Below are 15,493 nucleotides of genomic sequence, written 5' to 3'. Positions count from 1 at the left end.
ATTCGCTTACTAAGAAAGGTAACAAGCGTGGTGGCCTGCACGCACAGGCAAACATAAATACATTGCGCTAAAGACAGCGGAATTTCGCTCTCAAAACACTGGAGTGAGTAATTGAGGAAGCAGCAGCGAGGCGAATCGACCTTGGTGTATTTCTCGCTTCAATGCGAACGAAATGTCAAAAGCATAGCACATGCGAAGCTACTACCGGTAGTACGCGCACCCTGCAAACATAGCAGATCGCTTTGAAGATCAGGCCCGCGCCGGCTTGCACTTTGGCCGTGTCGCAGATCGCTTTCAAGTACGGCGCCCGCACGGCCGCGTCGCAAGCAGCAGCCGCCGGCCGGAGGAGAACGCTCAGCCTCCCTTGCCTCAAGTCTGCGCCTCGCACGCGACAGGAGAAGGCGCGCTTCCGGCCCGCCTTCCTCGCTCGCGCACGAGGCATTGAGCCGCCATTCGCCGGCTCACCCTCACACGCTTTCACTCGCACATGCAGCAAACGGCGCGCGGCGGCTATTATCGGCCTTGGACTTTGTACAGAACCTCACGGCGACGCCGACGGCAGAAATGCGCCTTGAGTGTCCATATAATCGCTATCGCAATACAAAAAAAAAATAATGCCCTGTGCTCTGCATCTTGAATGCAATGCATAGTTTCCACAGTCCTTGCCGGGGAAACTAACGGCCGCGACATCCTGGGGGAATGTTGCCAACTGTCGGGGCGCTGAAAAGTCCCCCCCCCCCCGCAGTCACCGCAAAAAGACGACATGACCACGAGTGATGCCGACGAATGTGTTTGGGCCGACCTAAACCTTTTTATTAACAGACATCCCGTGACAGCCTTTTTGGGAACGGGTGCTGATTTCTCGAATATGCGTCAAGAGCTGATTGACCCCCTTAAAAAGTCACAACACCATGGACCGGGCCACACATCAGGAAAGCTGGGGGTCAGTATTGATCATCATTATCATCAGCCTGGTTAAGCCCACTGCAGGGCAAAGGCCGCTCCCATACTTCTCCAACTACCCCGGTCATGCACTAATTGTGGCCATGTTGTCCCTGCAAACTTCTTAATCTCATCCGCCCACCTAACTTTCTGCCGCCCTCTGCTACGCTTCCCTTCCCTTGGAATCCATTAATGATCTTAATGATCATTAACTCTTAATGATCATCGGTTATCTTCCCTCCTCATTACGTGTCCTGCCCATGGCCATTTCTTTTTCTTGATTTCAACTCAGATGTCATTAAGTTGCGTTTGTTCCCTCACCCAATCTGCTCTTTTCTTATCCTTTAACGTTACACCTATCATTCTTCTTTCCATAGCTCGTTGCGTCGTCCTCAATTTAAGTAGAACCCTTTTCGTTAGCCTCCAGGTTTCTGCCCCGTACGTGAGTACTGGTAAGACACAGCTGGTTATAAACTTTTCTCTTGAGGGATAATGGCAACCTGCTGTTCCTGATCTGAGAATGCCTGCCAAACGCATCCCAGCCCATTCTTATTCTTCTGATTATTTCAGTCTCATGATCCGGATCCGCCGTCCCTACCTGCCCTAAGTAGATGTATTCCCTTACCACTTCCAGTGCCTCGCTACCTATTGTAAATTGCTGTTCTCTTCTGAGACTGTAAAACATTACTTTAGTTTTTTGAAGATTAATTTTTAGACCCACCTTTCGGCTTTGCCTCTCCAGGTCAGTGAGCATGCATTGCAGTTGGTCCCCTGAGTTACTAAGCAAGGCAATATCACCAGCGAATCGCAAGTTACTAAGATATTCTCCAAAAGGACTTCTTCTTGTGCAAGTTGGTGCTTAGATTCCCTAGGTATGCTGTGTGGCGCAAAATACATTTCTTGAAAAGTGACAGAAGAAAGGAAGACACTTCACTGTCTTCCTTTCTTCTGTCCCTTTTCAAGAAATGTATTTTGCGCCACAGAGCATACCTAGGAAAGGTATTCTCCATTAACTCTTATCCCCAATTCTTCCCAATCCAGGTCTCTGAATACCTCCTGTAAACACGCTGTGAATAGCATTGGACAGATCGTATCTCCCTGCCTGACGCCTTTCTTTATTGGGATTTTGTTGCTTTCTTTATGGAGGACTACGGTGGCTATGGAGCCGCTATAGACATCTTTCAGTATTTTTACATACGGCACGTCTACACCCTGATTCTGCAATGCCTCCATGACTGCTGAGGTTTCGAGTGAATCAAACGCTTTCTCGTAATCAATGAAAGCTATATATAAAGGTTGGTTATATTCCGCACATTTTTCTATCACCTAATTGATAGTGTGAATATGGTCTATTGTTGAGTAGCCTTTACGGAATCCTGCCTGGTCCTTTGGTTGGCGGAAGTGTAAGGTGTTCCTGATTCTATTTGCGATTACCTTAGTAAATACTTTGTAGGCAACGGACAGTAAGCTGATCGGTCTATAATTTTTCAAGTCTTTGAAAAACTATATAGTATTGATGCCCACAGTTAAATGCACGGCCTGTCTCCGCATCGATAATTCCAGCTTTGTTGCCAGGTTCGTTATCCTCCCCGAGTGTTGCAAGGCACTCATCTTGGGGATGGCTTTTCTGCGGGATTATAGCGCTGTTATAAACATCCCGGAACGTTTGGTCACAGTTTCCGCGAGCCCAGATGTAGGCGGCAACTATCATAGACAGCGCGAACGTTTACGACTAACCGAGCACGTGACGATAGCGCCGCGAACCATCTGCCCTGTGTCTGTTTCCTGCGAGAGACCTCACCATGGTTATATGATAGCGAGAAAATCAGCACACTATTTCTCACACAATGCGTTTTGATTGCGAAAGGCATTCTGGCATAAAATCGCGGCCACGCAGCACTGCTCCTTAGGAACTACAGCGACGAACGCCGCCACGTCCCGAATGGCACTGCAATTGCGTACTGTGATAACATAGTATACAAGGACTGTTTCTTTGTGTACGACCACGAAATTAATGAAAAGACCATTGTGGTAGCAGCAACGAAATTTGTCGACGTTAGCTCCACGTGTCGCCCGCTGAGCGGCAGCACCTACTGGAACTAATTGACGGTTACTTTTCGTACACGTTCCAGGTCAAGCAAACACCGCTGATCAGACAATTACGGAAGATGCCACAGGACCAATTTGACAGGACCCCTACCGCGTGGTCCCGAAGAAACGCGAATAAAAAACAGGTGAAGAAAATGTTCGAGGATGATATGATAAAGCCTTCGAAGTGTCCTTGGGTGTCCCCCGCGGTGTAAGTCAAGAAAAAACGAGCAACTTGTAGCAGGAAAATTTCGTCTTCTTTACTACTGAAAACATGCTTTGTAGCCACGGATGTCTTCGGTGCGCGTAGAAGGCATTCTTCTAGCATCTGGGGTCGAGCCTGTGATGTGGCCACCTCTATTAGTGGCGTACCATTCCGTCGGCTGAGGCCGAGTTGTGTCGAAAATGCGCAGCCGCCTGTGTGTTTGTGCTTTTAAATAGCGTAAATTACTTGTTTTTAACTGGAACGTAAAAATGATAAAGACAAATGAAAGTGGATAAGTGAACAAGTTGCCGCAGTGGGGAATCGAATCCACATTTTCGCATTACTTGTGCGCTGCACTGCCACGGCGCGGTTTTCCCGTCTAATTTCTTGGGTATTTGTGCGTGACTACCGGAACGCCTGCATAGTTTGCCTAGCCGCGTTAACTGCCGACCGCGCACGTCAGATTTCGGAACTATAAGGCCAGTACCGTTTAGAAATAGTTCTGTATTGAGTTACCCATTGCGATCACATCTGTCGCGGATAACTCAAAGACGTTTTTAGACATGTAGGGCGTCCTGGGCTATACTTGTCGGCTATAAGGTAGCCTCGCCACCTACGGGATTATCTGACTGAGCTATGGCGAATGCTCAGTTACCATAGTCGGAAGTTCGAATCCTTCTATAAGGTTTTTTTAATGCTTGAAGTGACGCCTGACACCGGCAAAAGATGCCGAGAGCGAGTGGGGCTATAGTAATCTAGGTAAAACCAAATTAGGAAGGCCCACTAAGCTTGAACAAAGACACTCCCTCACCAGAACAGGAATTGGCCTCCCTGGTGGAGTATTCGGCCACCACCTCCCTCATGATACCTACAATTAACCCATGGCCCTCAGGCCGAAGCAGCTGCGGAGTACCTGACCAAGGCGGCGGTCAGACCTGTAACGCAGCGGAGGGTGCTAAGAATCTCTCGGTCCGGACAGGCCGCCAATGGAAAGTGACCCTGTCAACCTTTAACAGCCCAACTCTATCGAGTGAGGCTAGCTTAGCAGGACTCTTTGAGGAACTATCAGACATTGTTTGGGATATCATCGGCCTTAGTGAAATGAGAAGAACTGGTGAGGCTTATACATTGCTGAACAACGGACATGTCCTCTGCTATTGAGGTCCCCAGATAAGAAGCAATACGGGGTAGGATTGCTAATGCATAAGGACATAGCGGGCAGCATTGACGAATCCCACAGAATTGAGAGGGTAGTAGTAGTCGTAATCAAACTTAATAAGAGGTATAGATTAAATGTAGTACAAGTCTACGCTCCAACGTCCGGTCACGATGATGATGAAGTAGATCAGTTCTATGAAGATGTTGAATTAGCGATGAGAATAGCGCAAACTCATTACACTGTAGTAATGGGCGACTTCAATGCAAAAGTGGGGAAAAGGCAGACTAGTGAACAAGCAATTAGCAACTACGGCGTCGATTCTAGGAACGCTAGAGGAGAGATGCTGGTAGAATTCGCAGAAAGGAACAAGCTTCGAATAATGAACGCCTTTTTCAGGTAGCGTAGCAACAGAAAGTGGACCTGGAAAAGCCCTAATGGTGAAACAAGAAATGAAATTGGTTTCATACTTTCTGCCGATACCAGCATAGTGCAGGATGTAGAAGTGATGTGTAGGGTAAAGTGCAATTATCATAAGTTAGTGAGGGTTGGGATTCACTGCAATTTAAAGAGAGAAAGAGTAAAATTTGTCAAGGAGAAACAGGTCAACCTAGATGCAGCAAGGGTAGAAGCAGACAAATTCATGCTGGTACTTGCAAACAAATATATAGCCTTGGAACAGAGAGATGATGATGGCGTAGAGGCAATGAATGAAACCATAACTAGGCTGGCTTCAGAGGCAGCAATTGAAGTGGGATGCAAAGCACCAAGGCAACCTGTAGGCAAGCTCTCCCAACTAACAAACGACCTAATGAAGAAACGACAAAGAATGAACGTGTCCAACTCAAGAGATAAGATAGAATTCGCATAACTGCCAAAACTGATCAACAAGGCGAAAATGAGTGATGTTCTAAACTATAACGTGAGAAAGCTTGAAGAAGCCGTAAAAAATGGATGCTGCCTGAAATCAGTGAGAAGGAAACTTGGCATAGAACAAACCAAGATGTATGCACTGAAAGATAAGCAGGGTAATATCATAAGCAATCTCGAAGGTATAGTAAAAGCAGCAGAAGAATTATATGCTGACCTGTACAGTACCCAGAGGAGTCAGGATACCTCCATTAGAAATAGAAATAAACAGGATGCAGAACCTCCTTCTATAACTAGCGGTGAGGTCAGAAGGACCTTACAAGTCACGAAACGAGGAAGAGCGGCCGGAGAAGATGGACTAACAGTTGATTTAATCAAAGATGGAGGAGACATAATGCTTGGAAAACTGGCAGCTCTTTACACGAAGTGTCATCAACTGCAAGGCTCCCAGAAAACTGGAAGTATGTAAGCATTATACTAATGCGCAAAAAGGAAGACGTTAAAGAAATGAAAAATTACAGGCCTATGAGCTTACTCCCAGTATTACATCAACTATTGACCGAAATGATCTCCAAAAGAATAAGGGCAACACTAGACTTTAGTCAACCAAAGGAAGAGGCTGGCTTCAGGAAGGGATACTGTACAATCGATCACATTCATGTGATTAATCAGGTAATCGAGAAATCAGCAGAGTGAAATAAGCTTCTCTATATGGCTTCCATAGATTACGAAAAGGAATTTGATTCAGTAGAGATACTAGCAGTCATAGACGCATTACGTAATCAAGGAGTACAGACCGCTTACAGGAATACCTTGGAAAATATCTATAGAAATTCCACAGCTACCTTAATTCTACACAAGCAGGAAGATACCTATGAAGAAAGGGGTCAGGCAGGGAGACATAATCTCTCCAATGCTATTCCCTGCGTGCTTGGAAGAAGTATTGAAGCTATTAATCTGGGAAGGCTTAGGAGTAAGGATCGACGGCGAATCTCTTAGCAATTCTCGGTTTGCCGATGACATTGTTCTATGCAACAACGCTGAAGACGAGTTACAACAGATGATTGAGGACCTTAACGGAAAGAGCGTAAGAGTGGAGTTGAAGATTAATATGCGGAAGACAAAGCTAATGATGAATAGCCGGGCAAGGGAACAAGAGTTCAAGATCACTAGTCAGCTTTTAGAGTCTGTAAAGTAGTATATTTACCTAGGTCAACTAATCATAGGGAACCCTGATCATTAGGAGGAAATTCATCGAAGAATAAAAATGGGTTGGATTGAATACCGCAGAAATTGTCAGCTCCTGACTGGAAGCTTACCATTATCATTGAAATGGAAGGTGTACAATCAGTGCATTTTACCGGCGCTGACATACGGGGCAGAGACTTGGGGATTGACAAAGAAGCTTGAGACCAAGTTGAGGACTGCGCAAAGAGCGATGGAACGAAGGATGCTAGGCATAACGTTAAGAGACAGAAAGAGAGCGGTTTGGATCAGAGACCAAATGAGTATAGCCGATATTCTAATTGACATTAAGAGGAAAAAATGGAGCTAAGCAGGCGATGTAATGCGCAGCTTAGGTAACCATTGGACCATTAGGGTTACAGAATGGGTACCAAGAGAAGGTAAACGCAGTCGAGGAAGGCAGAAAACTAGGTGGAGCGATGAAATTAGGAAATTCGCGGGCGCTAGTTGGAATCGGTTGGCGCAGAACAGGGGTAATTGGAAATCGCAGGGAGAGGCCTTCGTCCTGCAGTGGACATAAAACATGCTGAAGAAGAAGAAGAAGAAGAAGAAGAAGAAGAAGAAGAAGAAGAAGAAGAAGAAGAAGAAGATGATGATGATGATGATGCTGATGATGATGATTATTATTATGATGATGATGATGATCGGATCTAGTCCTGGGAGTGTTAACCAACGCCATCGCTGACGTCCATGGCGACTGTTGTAGCACATCTTTTCAACCGCGGGCATAGCGTAGTACGTGAACTAGGGATAAGGTAACATGTTAATGAAATTTTGTATGCATTACCTGAAGGCACAAAAGTTGCCAGAGCCGAGACCCTCGTTATCTAATGAACGAAAAGAGGGGAGTAATTTATTACGCAGCGAGGATCTCGATTAAGGCATCAAAACGAAGGACGTGCTAGAGGTCGTCAGGCTTTACAGGCATTGCATGCTGTCTTGAGCAACTCCTTCGAAATCGGATTCATCGAGAAAATGTCGCAGTTTAAGGCAGGGCATTGCTTTCACGAATATTTGTGCGCATAATTTAGAACTTACGGACGAACGAATGAAGGTCAGTCCCTGCTTAGGTCACATGCAGAGCAGACTTCGTCACGTCTGCTCTGCAAAGCCTTCACGACAAACTCGGAAGCTGCTCTGAAGATGCTGCTAAACGAGGAACACAGTCAACGGCTGTCTACAAAAACACACGCTAATATTTGCGGCTTCGGCAAAGCACGCACCTCTAACATGGAACCATCTGGAGTAGCGGTCTACATTCTGAATTCATTTGAGTGCTGGCAAATTCTTTGGGTAGAGGTAGCTCTTTTTTACTATATTTGGCCACATTTTCGAGAGCACTGGCAGTTTCCAATTAAGTACGTTTCTTTTTTTTTTGCCAGTGAGAAATATTAATAAACGGACCTCATTGCGCCGGCACGATAGCTATAAAGATGACAAGCAGACATTGCCGCAAAAGAAATGTTCAGCACTCTGTTTGCTCTCCGAGCGTAGCACCTGCCTAACATAAAACCGATCAACAGGGTAGCTCAAGCGAAGTTGACAAGTTTGTCATAATGATATGGGTTTTTCCATCGCCCTCATTAGTTATGCTTTTTTCCGAGCTTCTTTTAATTTCGCACTCAACGAGCCGGAAAGAGCAGCCATGATGAAACAACCTCGCAGTGAGAAAAAAGCACACGACAGGCCTGAGCCATATCCTGCGCTTCTGTAATAATGTTGCGGAAGCTCATCAGTACGAATGAACGTCCCAGACTGCTGTAGGCTGCTGATGGAGCCTCATATACAGCTGCAAAGAAAAGTCTAATCCTTCAGCCGCTAATTGCACACTATTTGCTGTCACATTGAGCCCTGTTTCTTGATACGCAGATTCCAGTGATTGCTGACCTTCCAGTCGGGCGCAATCTACAGGACCACGTGGTGCTTCAGATGGCCCCTCCCGTCAGTACGAACGTGAATGCTGGTATCCCGCCTTTCGGCCTCGATGATATCGAGCAGTATAACTGGAATAAAACTGGTAAGGCTAGGCAGTAGTAAAGTGTTGTAGACTCTTACTCTGGATGGTTAAGCAGATCTCATTCGCGTTCATATATTCATGGCGTCTCCAGGAGTCGACAGCGACTCGACGGTACACAACTGCAAAATTCTGAACGATGTTTCCTGGGCATTGTTTCTTTTCATCAGAGGCAGAGGGGTGGGAGAAACCCTTAATGTTCAGTGTTTCGTTCATAGCTCAAGCACTAGTTTCGTCACGATAAATTATTAATGACGTTATAATAAAAGAAGGAAGCGTGCAGACCACGTGAGAAGATGAGAATAACCAACTTATTAAGCTGTGTCACGCCATGTTCAGTTGGCCCTTTCAGGAGGGCTCGAGTCAATGCACGTCTAACTTCATAATAACCGAGCACTTCTCCGCAAATAATTCAGTCGCGCTCGATTTAAATTCCGCTACAGATACACTTCTCGGTGCAGTCCTGCTTGCACATTTCGAGGCAGACACGAGTACCGAGAGCAGAGTTCATGAAACGCATTGGCGCCATCAGTGAAGGAAGTGACATCGCCTCGACTCGGCTGGCTCAAGGCGTTGAGTGAAGGCGCGATTATGAGCACGGGGGTGAGACTGTCGTGAAGCAGTGGGCGCTTAGCAATACGACGCGAAGCTTGCGCGATGCACGCCTGCGGTCAAAGACAAGAAAATTGTTTTCGTCCCGCGCTCAACTGGAGTTGTTATTTGTCTCCACGATTTCCGGAAGGCACAATCTCAATACCGGCGAGCACCGAGTTCGTGCAGTTCCTGCACACCGACCATGCGACGGACGCTGACATTCCAGACATCGAAATAGCCCCGGTTTCAACCTCGCCCGCCAGTCAGCTTTTCAAATCCGCGATGATGGAGCTCGGCCTGTTACCAGAGGTAAGGCTGCTATGGAACGCACACACACAGATGCACGCACGCACGCACGCACACGCACAGACACAAGCACGCACGGAGAAGCTAAAGATTTTATTTCAGTGGAGATGCCTCTCGTTCTGGTGCGCCGGGGCAAGCACAGTGATACACGAAGTTAGTGGAACACAAGGAACACATGTCAAGTGAATAATATCGCAAGACTGTTGTGGGAAGCCTTTTCCACGATTGCACCTGGTGCATAAGCCTGTGTGAGTGAGCCGTCAGTGCCACCTCTCTCAGCTTCAACTATAATTCTTAAGATAATGTCACTTTCACACGACTGAAGTGCGTACCATGCATCGGGCGGACGTTTAAGAACCCCAAGTGGTCAAAATTAATTTGGAGTCTGAACTCCACTATACGGCTTGCCTCATTATCAGACCACGGTTTTGGCAAGTAAAAAAAAATCCTGAATTTATTAAATTAATGGAGCAGATGGTCTCAAGTACAGCAAATCACATGCGCTATCGTCGACTGTGCAATACTGAACACGAAATTCAAGCAGAAAAATAAGCATTATCTTTAGCTGCACGAACCCGTTGCACGCGAAACTGAATGACCCGTACACAAAATATAAATCTTGAGTGGTGCCTTTCAGTGGTACAGTCCGTCTAGGGATGCAGACGTCACATAATCTGGTGCCCGCTTTCGATGTCAGCCGGCTGCAAAAGAACCGTATTTGGAATTTGTGACACCGTTCGGAATCTTGCTGCAGGCTTTACGTGTGATTAGGGAAGAAACAAGAAATGTCTAATTCAGCTTTCTCACCGTACCCGCCGCGCATTGGTAGTAGAGAAATCAGCGTGAAAGATGGACAGGAACAAAAAGGGAACAGCGGATATATTGTGTGCGTTGAGGAGCGCTCTAGAAGGTGCGCAGCACTGGTATTTCCAAACGAAGACGAAATTAGCGTGTATAGCATTCGACTGTCTCGACAACGGAAGTTAGTGCCAGCGTTTGCGGCGCATTCCGCGCACCCGTGATGTGCGAGTCACTTGTATTAATTCACGACACTGCTAGACTCTTGACACGCTTGCGAGGCCTTTTAAGGTTGCTGTGTCCTTTTTTTTTTTTTGCTTATCAGAGCTCTGGACGCTCTCATGGAAGGCCCCTTTCGCTTGCGTATTCTCCAACATTTATGTCTTCGTATAATTTGATCACTCTCCTTACCCCCTGTTCATTGTTCATTCTCCTTACTCCCTGTTCATTCATGTTGAGCAGCTAAGCTCAAGATGAAACACCAAGCTGATTTTCACTAACCTATTATTTGAATATTATTTGGCTGCTGAAGGCTTTTGACGGCATTATTGGACCTACAGACGGAAGGCTCGGCTTTCGTAGCATAGTCATCCTCAACCGGCCAAAGTCAAGGGGCGCCATCACACTTCGATCTGCTGACCCTTACGACCACCCGGATATCGACCCGAGAATTCTCGATCACCCTGACGATGTTAAGAGGGCCGCTGAAGGTAAAGATGCATCGCTGGCTGCAGCAAGCACACCTACACTCGCACACCCTTTCCCAACTGTTTAGTTGACGCCACCTTCTTGAACAACCTAGTTAAAAAACTTGCATCTTCAAAGAAAACTGCATATAACGAAGACGGGATACAAAACAAACAAGAAACCCGTCGTAAGCAGTATACGGCTACGTGCACGGAAAAATTCGCCCAAAACTTGCGCGAATCTCAATCGGAGAACCTGACGATAACAGCAGCAAGTAATTCATTCTACGAGATAAATTTACCACGGTATTTTTGTGATTCTTGGTTGCTAACCGTTTAGAGGAAAAATAGGATAGCAAGAAAGCACTTTGGAGTTTCATCCTTCGAGATAAACAAATATAGAAAGGAAACAGGCTATCACAACACTCTCGCAGTATACAAAATATAACTAAGTGCATGCGGCCCTACAAACGCATTCGTCAGTCGCAATGCTCGACATCTCCTACAGTTAGACCAGTCGCTGGAAGCTTCTCTTTAAGAGTGCTGGCACAGGTGAGAAGACATTGCTAAGCACGCGCTTGGGATGGTCCTTCAGCCAGTCGATTCTTTCAGCGAAAGGAGAGGTACATAAGGCATGCAAAACGCCACGTGTTCGCCTAACTGACGCATAACAGGGCACAGACGTTCCACAAAGCGCCGATTGTGAGACATCCCTTCCGGAATCGGCGAGTTGCACACGCAACTTGCAAGGTGCTTTGCAGCGTACGAATAAAAGAGCGCAAAGAGGACAAAAGTGCGCCTGTGAGTGGTTCGCGCTTCTGTTTCAGGCACGAGAAAGTTCATCGACGAGGTGCTGGGCACAGCAGCCATGCAGAGCATCGGTGCCGAGCCCTGGAACGTTACCTTCCCTCCGTGTGCTGAGGCGGGATCCCTGTGGAGCCAGAATTACACCGAGTGCCTGTTCCGCCATGCCGCGCACACTATGTGGCACCTGTGCTGCACAGTGGCTATGGGATCGCACTCGGAAGCTGTCCTAGACGAACGACTCCGGTAAGTAACAGATCACGTGAGATTAGGCAAAAAAAAGAACTAGTAAATATTGGCCTTATGCGTTCAGCGCTGCGCAAATCCTGCCTAATGACGTGTCTGCCTATGTGCCACTTGTGTCTAACTGCTGCACGGGGGCTGCCCCCTCGGTTTACACTGCGCGTATTTTTCACGGTCGCATTCCTCTCGGACGTACGCATTCTCGGCGCTTGCAGCTAGCAGCGAGCTTAGCCAGGTTGCCTCCCTGTTTATTTCTTGCTATGCCCACATTTACGCTGAAGATGGCCAATGAACAAAGAAGAGAGGTTCCTTAATCCCTGGTGTGTGTGAACGCGTCAAGAATTAAGTTACAGCCATTGACATCACGCACAACGGATGGGTTTAAGAAGCTCCCTTGCGTTTGGGTTTACATTAAAGTAGTGATATCTGGAAGGCTCCAATGATATTAGAATCTTGGAAACTCAACTTGCAGTTTTCTATTCCACCTGACCAACCATGGTGCGAATCCACACTTTTCTGTCATCTGGCACCCGCTGTAGAGATAACGAAAACACTTAATTTAATCGCAACAGCCTGCAGCTCTGGCCTAGATACCCATCTGCACTTGAAACAAGACTATGACTCTGCATATGTATAAGCTTTCTGTATATAAGAAAACATGGCATGCACGGCATTTGCCAAAAGTTGACAACCGCACTCATTCTGGACAGAGGTTCTCAAATCGTTGTCGCGGTACAAAAAATCATAATAAAGCTTGGATCGCGGCGGTGGGCAAATGGTCTATTTGAGAGATGCTCGAGACTCCTAACATGCAGCCTAAAGAATTTTGCCATGGTCACAGTACTAAGTACGCTAGCGTTCTCGCATTTCTCCCTATGGCAAGCGGCAGATGCGTCAAACCCGCGACCTCGTGCTTAGAAGCATAGCGCCACAGCCAAAGAGCCATCACGAGTGTCCTTTCTATAACAACAGAGCTACACACTCTTTAATTACGCATGTACTGTCGTGCCTTTGCTTTCCACTCAGGGTTCGAGGCAACGTGACGAATCTCCGAGTGGCCGACGCTTCTGTGATGCCCGACATTGCGAGTGGTCACACAAATGCGGTTGCAATGATGATCGGCAGCAAGGCGGCAGCTATGATCATAGAAGACAATGAAGAACGAGAATGTCATGATGTGTGACTCGCAAGGCTCCCGGCAACGTTGAACACCATTTGTTGGAGTATGTGCTGGACTCGTTACAGGACGCTAATTTTCGTTTAAAGCGCTCCAGCCTGTAGGCTTTTCTACAAGCTATAGCGTGGACGACATGGTGTTTCCGAGTGGACGCTGGACATTCTGGAGGGAGGTGTCGCGACTCCTCCTAAAGTTCTTACGCCATGTGGGCTTAGCAATCGATCGGTAACGCTTGGCAGACTCATTTCATGGTGTACTTGTGTCAAGGGGGGCGGCCGGACCGGCTCGACACCGTGCACGGGATGGGTCACAGAATGCGGGTTCGTGTACTTGTTCCGCCTAGCTGTGCGCACCATCTTGCTCACCCGTCCCACGCTGCGCTTCTGAACGGTGACATAATTCCCCAAATTTTCCCGAAAGCCCCGCAGCGGCAGTGTCCGGCATGCGTTCCAAGGCTACATCCGTCTGGGGCCAGCAGCATCCTGCTCTGTCTCCTCAACGAATGTTTATGTCGCTCAACGCTGCACTATACGCTTCTTTTGCGCCACACTTTGTAAAGTTGTGTTCTACTACCCATTCCGTACAAACAAAGTTCTAAATAAAAAGGAAAAAAAGAGTCCTGTGTGAGTGCTGTGTTTCTTCTTCTAGGGCCTTGTGTACGCTTACTCGAATAGTTTGCGGCTATTTCCTTCAGCAGAAAAGGTAGTCGGAATCTTCCTTAATGTTCTGCAGATATCAATAAAGACGAAACAATAGTGCACACATTGAGGAATCACTGTAATGCGCCACACTGCATCATATATATATATATATATATATATATATATATATATATATATATATATTTGTGTGTGTGTGTGTGTGTGTGTGTGTGTGTGTGTGTGTGTGCGTGCGTGCGTGCGTGCGTGCGTGCGTGCGTGCGTGCGTGCGTGCGTGCGTGCGTGCGTGCGTGCGTGCGTGCGTGCATATATGTAGGTCCTTGCGCAGAAGAATGCGGGATAAAGATCTTGGAACAGCGCGAAACACCAAATTGCATGTTTTTTTAGGAACATGTCGTAATGTTCGCACTGTGAATGCAGTTCAAGAAGAAGCGTCGGGTTGAATAACCTAATTGGACGCTTGTATTATGCAGGTGTGCGCGAATATTCGAAAGATTCAATTAGGCAGTCGAATAAACATTATGGGCTTTTACGTGCCAAAACCACGATCTGATTATGAGGCACACCGTAGTGGGGGACGCCGGAAATTTGGACCACCTGGGGTTCTTTAACGTGCACCTAAATCTAAGTACAGGGATGTTTGCGCGTTTCGCCCCCATCTAAACGCGGCCGCCTTGACCCGTATTCGATCCCGGGATTCGATCCCGCGACCTCGTGCTTAGCAGCCCAACACAACAGCCACTAAGCAACCACGGCGGGTAAGGAATAAAATAGCGTCCTATTCGATTCGGTCTTCCAATCGAACAGTCACTATTCGTAAATACGAATATTTTTAGAATACTGTCCGAATATATTAAAATGTCAAGTGTGCGAAATCAAACACAATTGGGGCAAAAGTACTATAATTTTCATATCCGCGGGCGTAACATGTGCATAAAACTTGAGAACACACGCCGTGTAAAAGTTACGTAAGTAACTTATTGAACTTACGTAAGAACAGCCATAATTCGCACTCTCCCAAAGATCCTGTATATGCGTACAAGCTGCTTAATTGTTCCTAATGCACCATTCGTGCATTTTGGTAAACAATGCTTGATAATGCGCAATGTAATGAGAAAAAGTTGCTAAGCTTATGAATACTAGAAGGATGCGAATACCGTTTCGCATCCATTGTTAAATTGGCTGCTCGTTATTCGTAAACGATTCGAAACGTATTCTATGTTCAATTCGATTCGATTCGCTTCCGGCAATATTGGATTAGTATTCGATTCGGTTTCAAAGACTGCCACTCGTAAACCCCTATACATGTGTGCATTTGTCTGCGTTTTTAGCAAATCTTTTCCGACCAGCTACAACTTAATGCGGCATTTTCCTTTTTAAGATTCGTATTTAGTGTCTCGCTTTAAGTTCAATTTATCGCTGTGGTATATTTTTCGATTTACAGTGGCGGCAGGTCGAAGACTTAATCAACTTTTTTCGAATTGATCGGAGCAGGTGGTTAGCGTGGAGCACAAGTTCACACGCACCTGTGACGCTCCAAACAGCACCTGACGTCACCTATAAGTAACCATTACGTCAGTTGCAAGTCCAACCAATCGGATCCGGAACAACTATGCAGTCTATGCGCCCTCCTAGGTATCGCCCCGACTGTTTCCGCACAAACGGTTTTACCGGCGCGAATACATTAACAAGTGCGTTAAGCTCGT

At 46.6% G+C, this 15,493-nt stretch overlaps 2 protein-coding genes across 2 annotated transcripts in view; one reads left to right on the top strand and one right to left on the bottom strand.

Annotated features, from left to right (window-relative positions):
• The window catches only part of LOC142572653 (uncharacterized), a 338,433-nt gene that overhangs the window by 86,607 nt on the left and 236,333 nt on the right, over window positions 1-15,493 (bottom strand). The gene's annotated exons all lie outside the window — the stretch shown is intronic.
• LOC142573342 (uncharacterized) overlaps window positions 1-15,493 on the top strand; it is a 63,154-nt gene that overhangs the window by 11,329 nt on the left and 36,332 nt on the right. The window contains exons 8-12 of the mRNA XM_075682999.1: window positions 8,376-8,523; window positions 9,263-9,423; window positions 10,751-10,928; window positions 11,732-11,954; window positions 12,978-13,128. Coding sequence (XP_075539114.1) covers window positions 8,376-8,523; window positions 9,263-9,423; window positions 10,751-10,928; window positions 11,732-11,954; window positions 12,978-13,128 — 861 coding nt within the window. The remainder of the gene's footprint in view (window positions 1-8,375; window positions 8,524-9,262; window positions 9,424-10,750; window positions 10,929-11,731; window positions 11,955-12,977; window positions 13,129-15,493) is intronic.

Source organism: Dermacentor variabilis, chromosome 2, assembly GCF_050947875.1.
Source record: "Dermacentor variabilis isolate Ectoservices chromosome 2, ASM5094787v1, whole genome shotgun sequence".
Taxonomy (NCBI): Eukaryota; Metazoa; Arthropoda; class Arachnida; order Ixodida; family Ixodidae; genus Dermacentor; species Dermacentor variabilis.
Note: the sequence above shows the minus strand (reverse complement) of the source record. Positions and strands in the feature narration are given on the sequence as shown.